General features: G+C 44.3%; 1 protein-coding gene across 1 annotated transcript; it reads right to left on the bottom strand.

Annotated features, from left to right (window-relative positions):
* Positions 1-9039: 9039 nt before the first annotated feature.
* LOC121871319 (collagen alpha-1(II) chain-like) lies at positions 9040-14941 on the bottom strand. Its single transcript, XM_042373539.1, has 8 exons — positions 14925-14941; positions 14229-14761; positions 13303-13914; positions 12455-12988; positions 11866-11998; positions 10923-11481; positions 9752-10273; positions 9040-9288 (listed from the first exon to the last, which is right to left on the bottom strand). Exons 1-8 carry the CDS (start codon positions 14939-14941, stop codon positions 9040-9042), a joined length of 3159 nt encoding a protein of 1052 aa, XP_042229473.1.
* Positions 14942-15970: the final 1029 nt, after the last annotated feature.

Below are 15970 nucleotides of genomic sequence, written 5' to 3'. Positions count from 1 at the left end.
ACTCTCACTTTTAAGCTTGCCAGCCATTTTAAAGGGAATTACAAACGAAAATTTTGTCAGTACACAGCGCAATCACTAACGTCGGGACTCTAAAATACGTAATTTGAAAAAATTTTGGTACGACTGGGATGGTCGTAAGTCGAGGAGTAGCTGTATATGTAATGTAGTTTATGGGGCAAAAGGAGGCTGGGGAACGTAACTAGTGTATTTTATCTATTTCTTATGAGAAAAATTAATTCCGTTAACCTTGTAGTTTACAAGAACGTAACCATGACGTTAAGCGAGGACTTGCTATATTTAAAGTGAGCGCCGAGTAATTCCCCAGCTGAGTGAGTAAATTTACAATCCTTCCCCACCTGTGATCTATATGTTATATGGTTATATTTCAACTTGTAATTTCTGGTACAGTAGATACATGTATTTTTTTTACTCATTTACATGCTCACACCTGCCTACATAAAGACAGTGCAAAGAGAAATAAAAGAAAGAGTTATAATAAAGTATAAAATTGTAAGTACATTACTGTAGTATCGACTGGTTTCCACTGGGAAGCTGTGTGGTGAGCATGTGGAGGTCATTGGATCCACGGCGCAGAGAACTGTTGTTAGGGATGCTCTAAGGTGAGTGTCAGTGGAGGTTACAATGCAGTGTGTACAGTACAATAACTTGTATCATTTCTCATACTCTTATGGTTTCATTATTGCCATTTAAATGTTTTTGTTATTGTTGTTTATATGCCTACAGTTTTGATGTTACCGTGTATAGTTAAAGCTACTTTTAGGGGTGAATCTAATGATCTGAACAGAAGGTTTACTGTACATTTTATATATTTTAGGCCCGGTATTCCAAGTTCTGGAGAGGAAAAAAAAAATCTGGTAACCTCCAGATCCCAAGTATGCCTGATAAATTGTCCCTTACCTGTATTACCCAGTATCATCATTGTGTCATCATAAACCATCATAGGTATCATAAGATATCATATATCTCATTGTATTCGATAATCATTTTCACAAGATACAGTATCATCATTTATCATCATAGCTATCTTTGTGTATTTTCCTCTACCACATGTATCAGGTATTATATCAAGAGGTCTTCTCAGGTACCATCATAGGTAAGTCATGTAGTATATCATGTGCATCATGTCTGAGTTGGTCTGTCAGAGCACCACCTTGATGTTCTCACCTAAGAATTTGCCGATTTATATTTATGCATTCACATCTGTGTGCACTCAACACTTACATGACTGTGGTTAGGCAAGACAATAATGTACGTACATTCAAGGACATGTATACAGTATATAAGGACCTGCACATGCATTATAAATATGCTGATAAATATGTATACATGAGTACCTATACATGCACAATAAACACTGTTGAATATGTATATGTAAGGATCTGTGCATGGAAAAAGCACACTAATGGACAATGTATACATAAGAACCAACACATGCATATTAAACACACTCATTGGCATGTATACAGAACTTAAATACTGTATTCAAAATAAACACAATCATGGACATATCTATATACTGGCCTTAAAATACATAATAAACACACTTGGTCATGTATATATACTGTACTGGTCTTAAATGCATAATAAACACTCATGGTCATGTATACATCAAGGGCCTATAATATATACTGTATTAAACATTCATGGTCATGTATACATAAGGACTTGCACATTCATAAGAAGTATTCATGCATTTGTTAAATGTTGTTATAATTTGTTCTTTTCAGATCTTTCTAATTTTCTGAGTCGTCCCTGGACTGTACACATGGTGGATAATGCATAAAGCCTGACAGTATTGATTAAACACATTGGCCTTTGTTAAGTGTGGTAAGGTGAACAAAGACTGTTAAACGGAATACTTCACTGTAGTGTAGTGAATAAAGACTTTATCAGCTCAGATACTTCTTTATATTTAGTGTAGCAGAATGAATAAGAGTACTGTATTGGTTAAGATGTTTCACAAAACATTTATGATAGAGTGAATGAAGATTTTGTCATCTAGGATGCTTCTGTATAGTTAGTGTGGTAGGATGAACAGACTTCCTTAACTAGGGTATTTCACATCTGAAATTTTTTTTTTAACTCATGTTTTATAACAGAAAATTCTACATGTGCTTATAATTTCAAATCATTCACCTGGGACTATTATGACGCACACATTACATGTTTGTATACGCACAGTGGATCTTAATAACTTAGTCCTTTTCTTACATGGTCTACCTCTCTTCTGTGCCTTCAACTATACAGTACAGTACTGTGATGAGCTTCGTCCATCCTGCTAACTTCTTTCATCTACAAATTTATTTCAAATCTTTATTTTTAGAATATCTATCATTTTTTGAGTAATGCATAAGTTTTTGATGGGTACAGTATTAAATTTTTAATTCCATACCTAGGAAATCTGTTACAGTATTTTAACTACAGTACAGTAGTCAAGAGTTAGAAGAATACTGGTAATCCCTGATTTATAAAAGAGTTACATTCCTAAAATAACTCTTTTTTTTTTCTCACAAATTAAAGCTTATTTTCCCATTGACTCCCAGTATAAAAAAATATCCTCAAAACATCTTAAAAGGTACAATACGCTACAAAATACGTTTGTAATGAAAATTCTAGGTGTACACAAGGATAATAAACATAGTACACTTAGTAAAATACAGTACAGGTACATGCAGTGCATTACAATACAGCACAGCACTGTACAGTAATAATTTTACAGTACTGTACAGGAGGTCCCTGACTTACGAACGAATGCCGATACAAACGGGGTTAAACTTGAAATTTACAGTATTTTATTTGCTTGGTGACTTAATTTTTACTTTCATTTACTGGGTTTTGTCATTCTATTTCTTCTTTTGTCTTAAATTAAGTGATATTTAGATGTATATAAGGACTTAGGCTATGATATAGTAGGATTTTAAACATTGTTTTATAAGTATGGTATGCATATAGCATGTGTTCTGACTTGTGTACAAATCCGTCTTACGAACGTCCTCACGAATGGAAGTCGTTCGTAACCTGGGGACCCCCCTGTACTGTATACCTGTATAGTATGTACAAGAAACCAGATGAGATTTGAAACAAGGTGAACAGTATAAAATGCTAAGCTAACATCTATAATAATTGCTTTTTTATTAATAAATTGATATTTAAAAAAAATATAACTTTGAATTTTCATAAACTACAGCTATTTACCGTAGATTGGGGACTACTTGTAATTCATGTATGTAGGCCTATTGCATATTACAGCTAATACAGCATATTAATACACATTTTGATCTTACCACACTTAAGAATAGATTAATTTCACATACAGGGTATATGAAGACGTAAGTTTGAACAAGAACTCCAATATGCAGGCTTTATACACACTCCATGCTTAGTTCCCATTTACCAAGACTTTCATAGCATCTTCAAATCCTCTGAACTTACTTCAACCACTCACCGTAGTTTGCTCTTTTGTTATCATCCTTGTTTAGTGTCCTAAGCTGAATTTGGAAACTTAATATTTTATCCATTCGTCTTTTTCTGTCAACACTGTTACACAAAATTTACGACATGAGTCTTGGTTCCCATTTAAAGACTGGACACTCCAGAGAATATGACATTATTGATTTAAACAATAAGTACGGTACGCCATTGCTCGTGTGTCGTACGCCAACAACAGCAGTCACTGAACATAAAATTTATATTTAGATGTGCCTGTAATTGGTATCCCATGTCTTTCTATCAATATGTTTATCTGTATAAAAATTATGCATGTAATATATACACTTTAAGACATGTTATGATTGTAGTGCAGTCTTTTATTTTTGTAATTTTACCAAGTGAGAGGACTAAAGTGTTAATCAAAACCTTCATTACATAAAGTTGTGTCTTCTTTTTGCATAATAACCTTCATCTCACTAAGTAAAGGATGCAGTATAGTTCTCTGAATCACTGGACAGATAAAGCTTGTACTGTACAATGTCTTGTTTGTTCTTTAATAGAAATATTTGTGATTTTTTATAAGACGAGATGCTTTAACTAATGATTACAACCTATAGTGTTATAATGAAAGGCTGTGTCTACCTACATCGTTTATTTATGTAGAATCAGAAATGCTTTTGTTAGACTGATCGTAGAATGCAAACCACTGGGTGATGTTTGTATAATGTAGGTAATTGTTAAATGTAATGTACTGTATTTGTATCCTTTATGGATTACAATCAGTTTTATCTCCTTGGTTCTTCTTTGAACATTAATGTCCGTCATTGAAATATGTAAAATATAAATGATGAACTTTAAGTATACTTAGAGAGTAACAACAAAACACTGGGTCAAGTGAATATATTCACACCCCTCAAAAATGACTGAAGAGTCTATTAACAACTTATTGTTTGATGTAACGAGTATGGGGAGGAAGAGAAGAGAGCCAACTTCTTTATACTGTACAGTACTATATACATATTTTACAAAAGGGTATGTTACAATTGTATTTAGATCTTGAGATATGTGATGTAGCAATGGTTGTATGTAAATCATTTTGTGATAAATTATTGCCAAAGCCAATACAGGTAATATATGGTTGCATAAAAGGATGAAAAATAACCCTTACCATTTTTATTAACAGTGTTGGTTCACATTGGATTCATATTTGTTGCGTTAAACCTCCATATGCTTAAGGTACTGTACCTTCAATTGTCAGTTCACCAAATATGGTACAGTCCAGTAGTGTTGATTTTTTTGTTTTGTTTTTAAGTTTAACTAAATTCTGGTGCCCTTTGATGTACGTATTTAAGCAATCTGAATTTATATTTCTCATCATGAAAAACAATGTTCACTTAGATATTAAAGGAATAGAAATATGTTCAACCAATGTAATACAGTACTGTAATTCAAGAGACCTCATATAGGACTCAATGCAGCTGAGGATGATGCTTACTGTGGAAGAAGTGGTACTGTACCGGTATGTTATATCCAGCATCAGTGAATTTTGGGGACTTGTGTTTTTGTGTTACAATATTAATAACTGAATGGTGACCCAGTGCAGAAGTCTCTTAGATACAGTACAGTAAGTGGTTTTTGTGCTAGTCTTGTCTAAATACTGATTTGATGTGTATATAAGGTACTACCCGTGTACCTTGGAGCCTTTCTTACTATTATGTGCTGCATGTATCATGAGTAAGTACAGTACAGAATATCTTTTTGTTGGTGTCATTGCCTGGAAGTAATGTACACATTCACTAAGATTATTTTTAATGTTTTGTAAATGATAGACTATTTTGCACAAATATGTAGATTAGATTTTATAGGAGACTAACTAGTTACTGTAATGTTGAGAGATAGAAGACCTTTACTAAATTACTTCACTTTATGTTATTAAAGGATGTGCATTATTAATTCAATAAATACTTCGTATTTTTTACATTTCACAAGTACTGGAGTGGAGGAAAGGTTTTAATTTTGTTTAACAACATAGGAATATACAAAAGAAAATTATATATACTAGGGGTCCCCGACTTATGAATGCCCGCCGATACAAACGGTGTTAAACTTAAAATGTACAGTATTTTATTTACCTGATGACTTATTTTTTTCCTTTCATTTACTGTATTTTGTTCATAACTCGGGAACCCCCTGTGTGTGTGTGTGTGTATATATATATATATATATATATATATATATATATATATATATATATATATATATATATATATATATATATATATATATATATATATATATATATATATATATATATATATATATATATATATATATATATATATATATAAAGAGAGAAGTAAAAAGAATGCTATATAAAAGAAAATTTGCTCACTACAAATGTGGATTTAATTTTTTTTTAGACAGCCCATGTACGTTACTGTTGAGAGTGTATGGCATGCTCTACTTAGAACGATACTTGGATGTTTTAAGTTACTTACAGTCCATTTAGTCGCCCCTCTCATTGATATTATATATGATTCACAGTGATGATGCAGATGCTGGCCCAAAACTCACTAATGCTTATTATATTTTCATTTACTCAGTACAACCTCATAATATTCCCAGATCTCTATCTACATTAAGTTTAACATTGACTGACGGTGAGTGAATTTTCATATTTCATTACATAACTGAGCTCAGTTGTGGGCTATTTGTGATGTATCTGTTATTGACAGATCTGTATTACTCTATTTGTTGTCTCCAATTAGGCAGTTAGTGTTGTGCCGATGTATTCAGTCAGGTGCCTGGTAGGGTTTCATGTGTTAGATCATGAGTTGGCAGATTTATACCAAGTTATTTGTTGAGTACTTTATAGTCTCATATCAGAGCATGGGCCAGCTTTTGGAGACAGGCTGACAATTTTTAAGTGGTGTAGAGTGAGCGTACAGTACTACAGTACATCTGGACAAGCACTTTGTCACAAGATTTTAATCATCACAGTGCACTTTATGGTGAAAAAGGGTTGCCATTTTGCTTAGAGTGATGCCCTGGACTCTCAACCTATGAGATAAAAATTGAATTCTTTGGCCTGATTGAGTTAGAAGGACATCATTTTCTATAGCATGCAAAGAGCCAGTCTCACTTTCTATTTAAGAATTTGGATTATTCTATCCCTCTTATCCCAAGGAGGTGCACTCTAAAATTCAGTGAAAATAATATATGATAAATTCTATTACAGTAGTTACAAGTGAATTCTCTCTCAAAATTGACTTTTAAAGGGGGAAGGAATTTTTGGAATACATGTACAGTACAGTACATTACTGTAATCTGTTTGTTTATAATGGTTCAGAGGAAAGATAATAGGTCTTTTAATATAGATGTTTAACATTATTGCATATTTGTAGAAGATGAACAATTTTATTAGTTATTTAGTGAGGAAAATATAAAAAATTCAGAGAGAATAAAAATAATTTTGTTAACAACTGTACAGTATTCTCAAGGATATTATACTTACACATAATAGGTAAGCTGGAGGTTACAGCATATTATACCCTTTCCACATTAACCTGGCCCGTAAGGCCCGCCCCTTGTCTATAGCTACAAATAGCTGATTGGTTCCCTGAGCATCTTAACTCCCCCTGGACTCTGTGTGTGTATAAATGCGTATTTATATCGACCTTTTATGATAAATATTTAAGATCTTCTAACATCCTCTCTGAAGTGCTAATGCCTTGAAATGATTTGCATTTTTATAGTTTAGATATTTAACATTGTTTTAGATAATAACAAGTCAGGTTATCAATTGTGAACCCATTTAGTTTGAATTTTCTATGAACCAATCTGTTATTACTATGGAAGAGAGGCGTGGCTTATGGTCCAGGTTAGTGTGGAAATACTATAGTTTAATTCACTCATGTTATTCTGATCTAAGAAGCATGTTAATACATATTTGTACAAAATAACAATAATCCTATGCTGTAAAATTAGGGGTAAACTGTCTTTGTGTTGGGTTCTTGATCACATTAGTTGCAGAGTACTGTATGGGAAATATTTGTCAGCTGTAAAAAGTGAACTGTGTCCCTTCCTTGTAATAAAACAAAGGCTTGTATTCATGAATAATTCATAAGCAGCATTTGTAAATTAGTGATATTTACCATGAAATCTGATGACATTGTAAAGGATTTATAAATCCAGACATATCGGAAAATGACAGTGTTTACAGCATTATGAACCACAAATATCTTAGAATTTATAGATCCTGGTAGGCACTTAGAATGAGAAATTTTTTTGATAGCTCTAGAGTGTTGTGACACTACAGTATAAAAGACTGTAGATGACAGTCAGGAGTTGGTCATATTTTTACCACAGTTAATTTCAAGGTGTTGTCCTTATAACTGAACTAGTGTCTGTACCATATGTGGTGTTGATGAACTCGGTTTCAGAATTGGAGCTTTTTTCTCATCTTGTATTATATGGTTATAGTATATTGGACAAAAATCAGGAAACTTACTTCATTATTTTGTGTCCAGCGACAAATTACTGTACTGTAGTTTAGTTATCACTTACAACACGGTACAATACTAATATGTTTCTGAAACTTGTTTTATTTTTTTAGCAATACTGGCAAAACAAAATGTTATACAGTTAATGTAATTTTTGAAAGCTAGATAAGGCCTTTATTACAGTTCTGTACAGTATTTTGAAAAGTTAGGTGTGTGTTGGTGTGTAACTCTTTTTACTCTTCAGCCTTGTTATTCTGTACTGTATTTTTATTTGAATTTTCTCCTCCCATTAATATTAAATTAAATTTTTAGAAGCTACTTAATAGACAGGAGCAGCTTGTTCTTATTTATGTATGGTATGATTATAATTCAGATACTGTACTATGTTAATCAGTTTAAATTATACTAATGATGCTCTCTGTTGAGGATTAATTGATTTAATTTATGAAGTGTCTTTACAGTGGCACACTTTGCACAACCTTATAATGTAAATGTAAGTGCCAACTAAAGTGAATGAGTAAGGAACTGGTGCAATAATGTATTAAGAAGAAACAAAGGTTTTCAGAAGTGGAAGGAAACTGTGACCCACAAGTACTCTGCTGACTGTCAAGCTGAAGGTGTTAGAATGGTTAATCCCATAGTTGGATAAAAAAAAGCATTGTTATTCCTGCAATATAACAAAGAGCATTTCTTGGGTGGTTTGAATGTACCTAGTGGGAAACATTTTAACAAAGTGCAGCTCTTTAACAAGAAGTAACTACTGTACTGTACTTAGTGTTCGTTTTTTTTTTGTATAATTACTGCTACTTAGTTCTGATGTTTTCTCTAGTGTCATACTCTGAGTGTGAAATGTTGCACCAAGAAGTACTTGCTTCCGGTGGTATTTCCTAGCATCAATAGTGCTTACTGGCTCCACCTATACCACATGGAACTACTCGGCAATACCTAAATAAGTGCCAAACTCCAAGTGTCTGGCTGGCCAGATATTACATGTACTGTATGTACTTTACACACGTAAATGGGAGTCTTTGTAAATACTAATAAATGGAATGTTCTTTGTTAATGTTTCATTTTGAAATTTTTGTGACTACCCTGGGAGCGCTGGCATTTCTGGGAGGGCACTTTGCGGTGCAGCAGTCCCTGTAAGGGCCCCTGGGCGCTCCACTGTCCCTGGGATACCCCGTGGGGGTGCCACCAAACCTGGCAGAGCCCCTGAGGGCGCCGCCATCCCTGGGAGGCCCCCTAGGATGGTCGCTGTTCCTGGGAGAGCCAATGGGGTCGCCCCCGTCCCTGGGAGGGCTCCAGCAATCCTGGTAGGGCCTTTGGGAGCACCGCCCTACCTGGAAAGGTCCCTGAGGGCGCTGGCGTCCTTTGGATGGCCCCTGGGATTGCCGCTGTCCCGCTGTCCCTGGGAGAGCCCCTCGGGGCGCCTCCACCCCTGGGGGACCCACCGCCCCTTAGCAAGGCCCATGGGGGCGCCATGGCCCCTAGCAGGGCCCCTATGGGCTCCACTGTCACTGGGAGGGGCCTTGCTTGCAGTAGTTTTGGCGCTATTTAGAGCTCTGGGAGAAGCAATGGTTAAGTAAATACACCACCGCCCACCACATTTCCAGTGTCATCGCATTCTGAATGAAGTAATGGAGAATAATATCCAGCAGGAAAACATTAGTTGGTGTGTTGTGCTGACTGACTGTTCTCTGCTCCTATTGGCTGTAATTTAGTGGGTTAAAGGAATAGTCCACCAATCACAGTAAAGTAAGGGACTGGTGGAGGTATGAAATATATATGACACGACAGACAAGTATGCCATAGGGCCCCTGGGGACCCTTGGTACGGTCCCTGGCACTACCTCTGATGGCACCACCGTCCCTGAGAGAGATCCTGGGACTGCCGCCATCCCTTGTAGGGCCCATTGGAGCATTGCTGTCCCTGAGAAGGTCCTTGTGAGTGCTGATATCCTTGGGAGAGCCACTGTGGGCGCCAGCGCCCATGGCAGGGCCCTTGAGGGAGCCAGCATCCCTCGCAGGGCCTCTGTAGGCGCCAGCACCTCTGGAAGGGCACCTGGGAGAGCCACTGGGGTCGCTGCCATCCCTGGGAGGGACCCTGAGGGCGCTGGCATCCTTTGGATGGTCCCTGGGATTGCCACTGCCCCTGGGAGAGCCCCTCGAGGCGTCTCTACCCTTGGAATGGCCCCTGAGGACGCCAATGCCCTCTGAGGGCACAGGTGCCCCTGGCTGGGCCCCTGGGAGCGGTGCCGATTCTGGGAGGGCCCTTTGTGGTGCAGCGGTCCCTGTATGGGCTACTGGGACGCTCGGCTGTCCCTAGGATAGCCCCTAGGGGTGCCACCGAACCTGGCAGAGCCACCTGAGGGCGCCGCCATCCCTGGGAGGCCCCTGGGCCCGCCGTTGTTCCTGAGAGAGCCACTGGGGTCGCTCCTGTCCCTGGGAGGGCCGCTGTGGGCTCCAGCGCTCCTGGCAGGGCTTCTGGGGGTGCCACCCTACCTGGAAAGGTCCCTGAGGGCGCTGCCGTCCTTTGGATGGTCCCTGGGATTGCCGCTGTCCCTGGGAGAGCCCCCCGGGGCGCCTCTACCCCTGAGGTGGCCCCTGGGGGACCCACTGGCCCCTTGTGAGGCCCATGGGGGCGCCATGGCCCCTAGCAGGGCCCCTGTGGGCTCCACTGTCACTGGGAGGGGCCCTGGTTGCAGTAGTTTTGGTGCTATTTAGAGCTCTGGGAAAAGCAAGGGTAAATAATTACACCGCCACCCACCACATTTCCAGTGTCATCGCATTCTGAATTAGGTAATGGAGAATAATATCCAACAGGAAAACATAAGTTGGGGTGTTGTGCTGACTGACTGTTCTCTGCTCCTATTGGCTGTAATTTGGCGGGAAAATGAATAGTCCACCAATCACAGTTAAGTAAGGAAAAGCTGGAAGTATGTAATATATATGACATGGCGGACAAGCATGCCATAGAGCCCCTGAGACACTTGGTACGATCCCTGGGATCGGCGACAACCCTGAGAGGGCCCCCAGGAACTCTGCTGTCTTTGGCATTGCCCCTGGGGGCGCCACCGCCCCTGAGTGGGACCCTGGGAGCGCTGCTGTCCCTGGGAGAGCCCATGGGAGCACCACCACCCCTGCGAGGGACCCTGGGAGCACTGCTGTCCCTGGGAGGGCCTCTGTGATTGCAGATGTCCCTGAGAGAACCTCTGAGGGCGCGAGCACCCCTGGGAGGGCCCTTGGGGGAGCCAGCATCCCTGCTAGGGCCCCTGAGGGCACCACCATCCCTGGGAGGGCCCCTGGAGACCTTTGGTACGGACCTTGGCAGTGCCCCTGGGGGCGCCAATGACCCTGAGAGGGACCCTGGGAGCGCTAATATCCCTAGGAGAGCCCCTGGGGGCGTTGCCGTCCCTGTCAGGACCCCTGAGAGCGCTGCTGTCCCTGGGAGGGCCCCTGTGAGTGCTGATGTTCTTGGGTCATCATCCCTGGCAGGGTATCTGCGGGCGCTGCCATCCCTGGGGGGGCTACTGAAAGCGCCAATGTCCCTGGGAGAGCCACTGGGGATGTCACAGCCCCTATCACGTCCCGTGGGAGCGCTGCCATTCCCTGGGAAGGCCCCTGGTTGCAGTAGTTTTGGCGCTATTTAGAGCTCTGGGAGAAGCAACGTTAAGTAAATACACCGCCACCCACCACATTTCCAGTGTCATCGCATTCTGAATTAGGTAATGGAGAATAATATCCAACAGGAAAACATAAGTTGGGGTGTTGTGCTGACTGACTGTTCTCTGCTCCTATTGGCTGTAATTTGGCGGGAAAATGAATAGTCCACCAATCACAGTTAAGTAAGGAAAAGCTGGAAGTATGTAATATATGGCACGATGGACAAGCATGCCATAGGGCCCCTGGGGAACCTTGGTACAGTCCTTGGCACTGCCCCTGGGGGCGCCAATGCCCCTGAGAGGAACCCTGGGAGCGCCACTGTCCCTGGGAGAGCCCATGGGAGTACCACCGCCCCTGAGAGGGACCGTGGGAGCACCGTTGTCCCTGCAAGGGCCCCTGTGAGTGCTGATATTCTTGGGAGAGCCTCGGTTTGCGTCATCACCCCTGGCAGGGTATGTGCAGGCGCTGCCATCCCTGGGGGGGCCACTGAAAGAGCGCTGCCATTCCTTGGGAAGGCCCCTGGTTGCAGTAGTTTTGGCGCTATTTAGAGCTCTGGGAGAAGCAACGTTAAGTAAATACACCGCCACCCACCACATTTCCAGTGTCATCGCATTCTGAATTAGGTAATGGAGAATAATATCCAACAGGAAAACATAAGTTGGGGTGTTGTGCTGACTGACTGTTCTCTGCTCCTATTGGCTGTAATTTGGCGGGAAAATGAATAGTCCACCAATCACAGTTAAGTAAGGAAAAGCTGGAAGTATGTAATATATATGACATGGCGGACAAGCATGCCATAGAGAGACACTTGGTACGATCCTGGGATCGGCGACAACCTACGGGCCCCCCAGGCCACCGCCCCTGTGGGACCCTGGGAGCGCTGCTGTCCCTGGGAGAGCCCCCACCTGCGAGGGACCCTGGGAGCACTGCTGTCCCTGGGAGGGCCTCTGTGATTGCAGATGTCCCTGAGAGAACCTCTGAGGGCGCGAGCACCCCTGGGAGGGCCCTTGGGGGAGCCAGCATCCCTGCTAGGGCCCCTGAGGGCACCACCATCCCTGGGAGGGCCCCTGGAGACCTTTGGTACGGACCTTGGCAGTGCCCCTGGGGGCGCCAATGACCCTGAGAGGGACCCTGGGAGCGCTAATATCCCTAGGAGAGCCCCTGGGGGCGTTGCCGTCCCTGTCAGGACCCCTGAGAGCGCTGCTGTCCCTGGGAGGGCCCCTGTGAGTGCTGATGTTCTTGGGTCATCATCCCTGGCAGGGTATCTGCGGGCGCTGCCATCCCTGGGGGGGCTACTGAAAGCGCCAATGTCCCTGGGAGAGCCACTGGGGATGTCACAGCCCCTATCACGTCCCGTGGGAGCGCTGCCATTCCCTGGGAAGGCCCCTGGTTGCAGTAGTTTTGGCGCTATTTAGAGCTCTGGGAGAAGCAACGTTAAGTAAATACACCGCCACCCACCACATTTCCAGTGTCATCGCATTCTGAATTAGGTAATGGAGAATAATATCCAACAGGAAAACATAAGTTGGGGTGTTGTGCTGACTGACTGTTCTCTGCTCCTATTGGCTGTAATTTGGCGGGAAAATGAATAGTCCACCAATCACAGTTAAGTAAGGAAAAGCTGGAAGTATGTAATATATATGACATGGCGGACAAGCATGCCATAGAGCCCCTGAGACACTTGGTACGATCCCTGGGATCGGCGACAACCCTGAGAGGGCCCCCAGGAACTCTGCTGTCTTTGGCATTGCCCCTGGGGGCGCCACCGCCCCTGAGTGGGACCCTGGGAGCGCTGCTGTCCCTGGGAGAGCCCATGGGAGCACCACCACCCCTGCGAGGGACCCTGGGAGCACTGCTGTCCCTGGGAGGGCCTCTGTGATTGCAGATGTCCCTGAGAGAACCTCTGAGGGCGCGAGCACCCCTGGGAGGGCCCTTGGGGGAGCCAGCATCCCTGCTAGGGCCCCTGAGGGCACCACCATCCCTGGGAGGGCCCCTGGAGACCTTTGGTACGGACCTTGGCAGTGCCCCTGGGGGCGCCAATGACCCTGAGAGGGACCCTGGGAGCGCTAATATCCCTAGGAGAGCCCCTGGGGGCGTTGCCGTCCCTGTCAGGACCCCTGAGAGCGCTGCTGTCCCTGGGAGGGCCCCTGTGAGTGCTGATGTTCTTGGGTCATCATCCCTGGCAGGGTATCTGCGGGCGCTGCCATCCCTGGGGGGGCTACTGAAAGCGCCAATGTCCCTGGGAGAGCCACTGGGGATGTCACAGCCCCTATCACGTCCCGTGGGAGCGCTGCCATTCCCTGGGAAGGCCCCTGGTTGCAGTAGTTTTGGCGCTATTTAGAGCTCTGGGAGAAGCAACGTTAAGTAAATACACCGCCACCCACCACATTTCCAGTGTCATCGCATTCTGAATTAGGTAATGGAGAATAATATCCAACAGGAAAACATAAGTTGGGGTGTTGTGCTGACTGACTGATCTCTGCTCCTATTGGCTGTAATTTGGCGGGAAAATGAATAGTCCACCAATCACAGTTAAGTAAGGAAAAGCTGGAAGTATGTAATATATATGACATGGCGGACAAGCATGCCATAGAGCCCCTGAGACACTTGGTACGATCCCTGGGATCGGCGACAACCCTGAGAGGGCCCCCAGGAACTCTGCTGTCTTTGGCATTGCCCCTGGGGGCGCCACCGCCCCTGAGTGGGACCCTGGGAGCGCTGCTGTCCCTGGGAGAGCCCATGGGAGCACCACCACCCCTGCGAGGGACCCTGGGAGCACTGCTGTCCCTGGGAGGGCCTCTGTGATTGCAGATGTCCCTGAGAGAACCTCTGAGGGCGCGAGCACCCCTGGGAGGGCCCTTGGGGGAGCCAGCATCCCTGCTAGGGCCCCTGAGGGCACCACCATCCCTGGGAGGGCCCCTGGAGACCTTTGGTACGGACCTTGGCAGTGCCCCTGGGGGCGCCAATGACCCTGAGAGGGACCCTGGGAGCGCTAATATCCCTAGGAGAGCCCCTGGGGGCGTTGCCGTCCCTGTCAGGACCCCTGAGAGCGCTGCTGTCCCTGGGAGGGCCCCTGTGAGTGCTGATGTTCTTGGGTCATCATCCCTGGCAGGGTATCTGCGGGCGCTGCCATCCCTGGGGGGGCTACTGAAAGCGCCAATGTCCCTGGGAGAGCCACTGGGGATGTCACAGCCCCTATCACGTCCCGTGGGAGCGCTGCCATTCCCTGGGAAGGCCCCTGGTTGCAGTAGTTTTGGCGCTATTTAGAGCTCTGGGAGAAGCAACGTTAAGTAAATACACCGCCACCCACCACATTTCCAGTGTCATCGCATTCTGAATTAGGTAATGGAGAATAATATCCAACAGGAAAACATAAGTTGGGGTGTTGTGCTGACTGACTGTTCTCTGCTCCTATTGGCTGTAATTTGGCGGGAAAATGAATAGTCCACCAATCACAGTTAAGTAAGGAAAAGCTGGAAGTATGTAATATATGGCACGATGGACAAGCATGCCATAGGGCCCCTGGGGACCCTTGGTACAGTCCTTGGCACTGCCCCTGGGGGCGCCAATGCCCCTGAGAGGAACCCTGGGAGCGCCACTGTCCCTGTGAGAGCCCATGGGAGTACCACCGCCCCTGAGAGGGACCGTGGGAGCACCGTTGTCCCTGCAAGGGCCCCTGTGAGTGCTGATATTCTTGGGAGAGCCTCGGTTTGCGTCATCACCCCTGGCAGGGTATGTGCAGGCGCTGCCATCCCTGGGGGGGCCACTGAAAGCGCCATTGTCCCTGGGAGAGCCACTGGGAATGTCACAGCCCCTATCACGTCCCGTGGGAGCGCTGCCATTCCTTGGGAAGGCCCCTGGTTGCAGTAGTTTTGGCGCTATTTAGAGCTCTGGGAGAAGCAACGTTAAGTAAATACACCGCCACCCACCACATTTCCAGTGTCATCGCATTCTGAATTAGGTAATGGAGAATAATATCCAACAGGAAAACATAAGTTGGGGTGTTGTGCTGACTGACTGTTCTCTGCTCCTATTGGCTGTAATTTGGCGGGAAAATGAATAGTCCACCAATCACAGTTAAGTAAGGAAAAGCTGGAAGTATGTAATATATATGACATGGCGGACAAGCATGCCATAGAGCCCCTGAGACACTTGGTACGATCCCTGGGATCGGCGACAACCCTGAGAGGGCCCCCAGGAACTCTGCTGTCTTTGGCATTGCCCCTGGGGGCGCCACCGCCCCTGAGTGGGACCCTGGGAGCGCTGCTGTCCCTGGGAGAGCCCATGGGAGCACCACCACCCCTGCGAGGGACCCTGGGAGCACTGCTGTCCCTGGGAGGGCCTCTGTGATTGCAG

This window comes from Homarus americanus, unplaced genomic scaffold (genome assembly GCF_018991925.1).
Source record: "Homarus americanus isolate GMGI-L3 unplaced genomic scaffold, GMGI_Hamer_2.0 scaffold45698, whole genome shotgun sequence".
Classification (NCBI taxonomy): domain Eukaryota; kingdom Metazoa; phylum Arthropoda; class Malacostraca; order Decapoda; family Nephropidae; genus Homarus; species Homarus americanus.
Note: the sequence above shows the minus strand (reverse complement) of the source record. Positions and strands in the feature narration are given on the sequence as shown.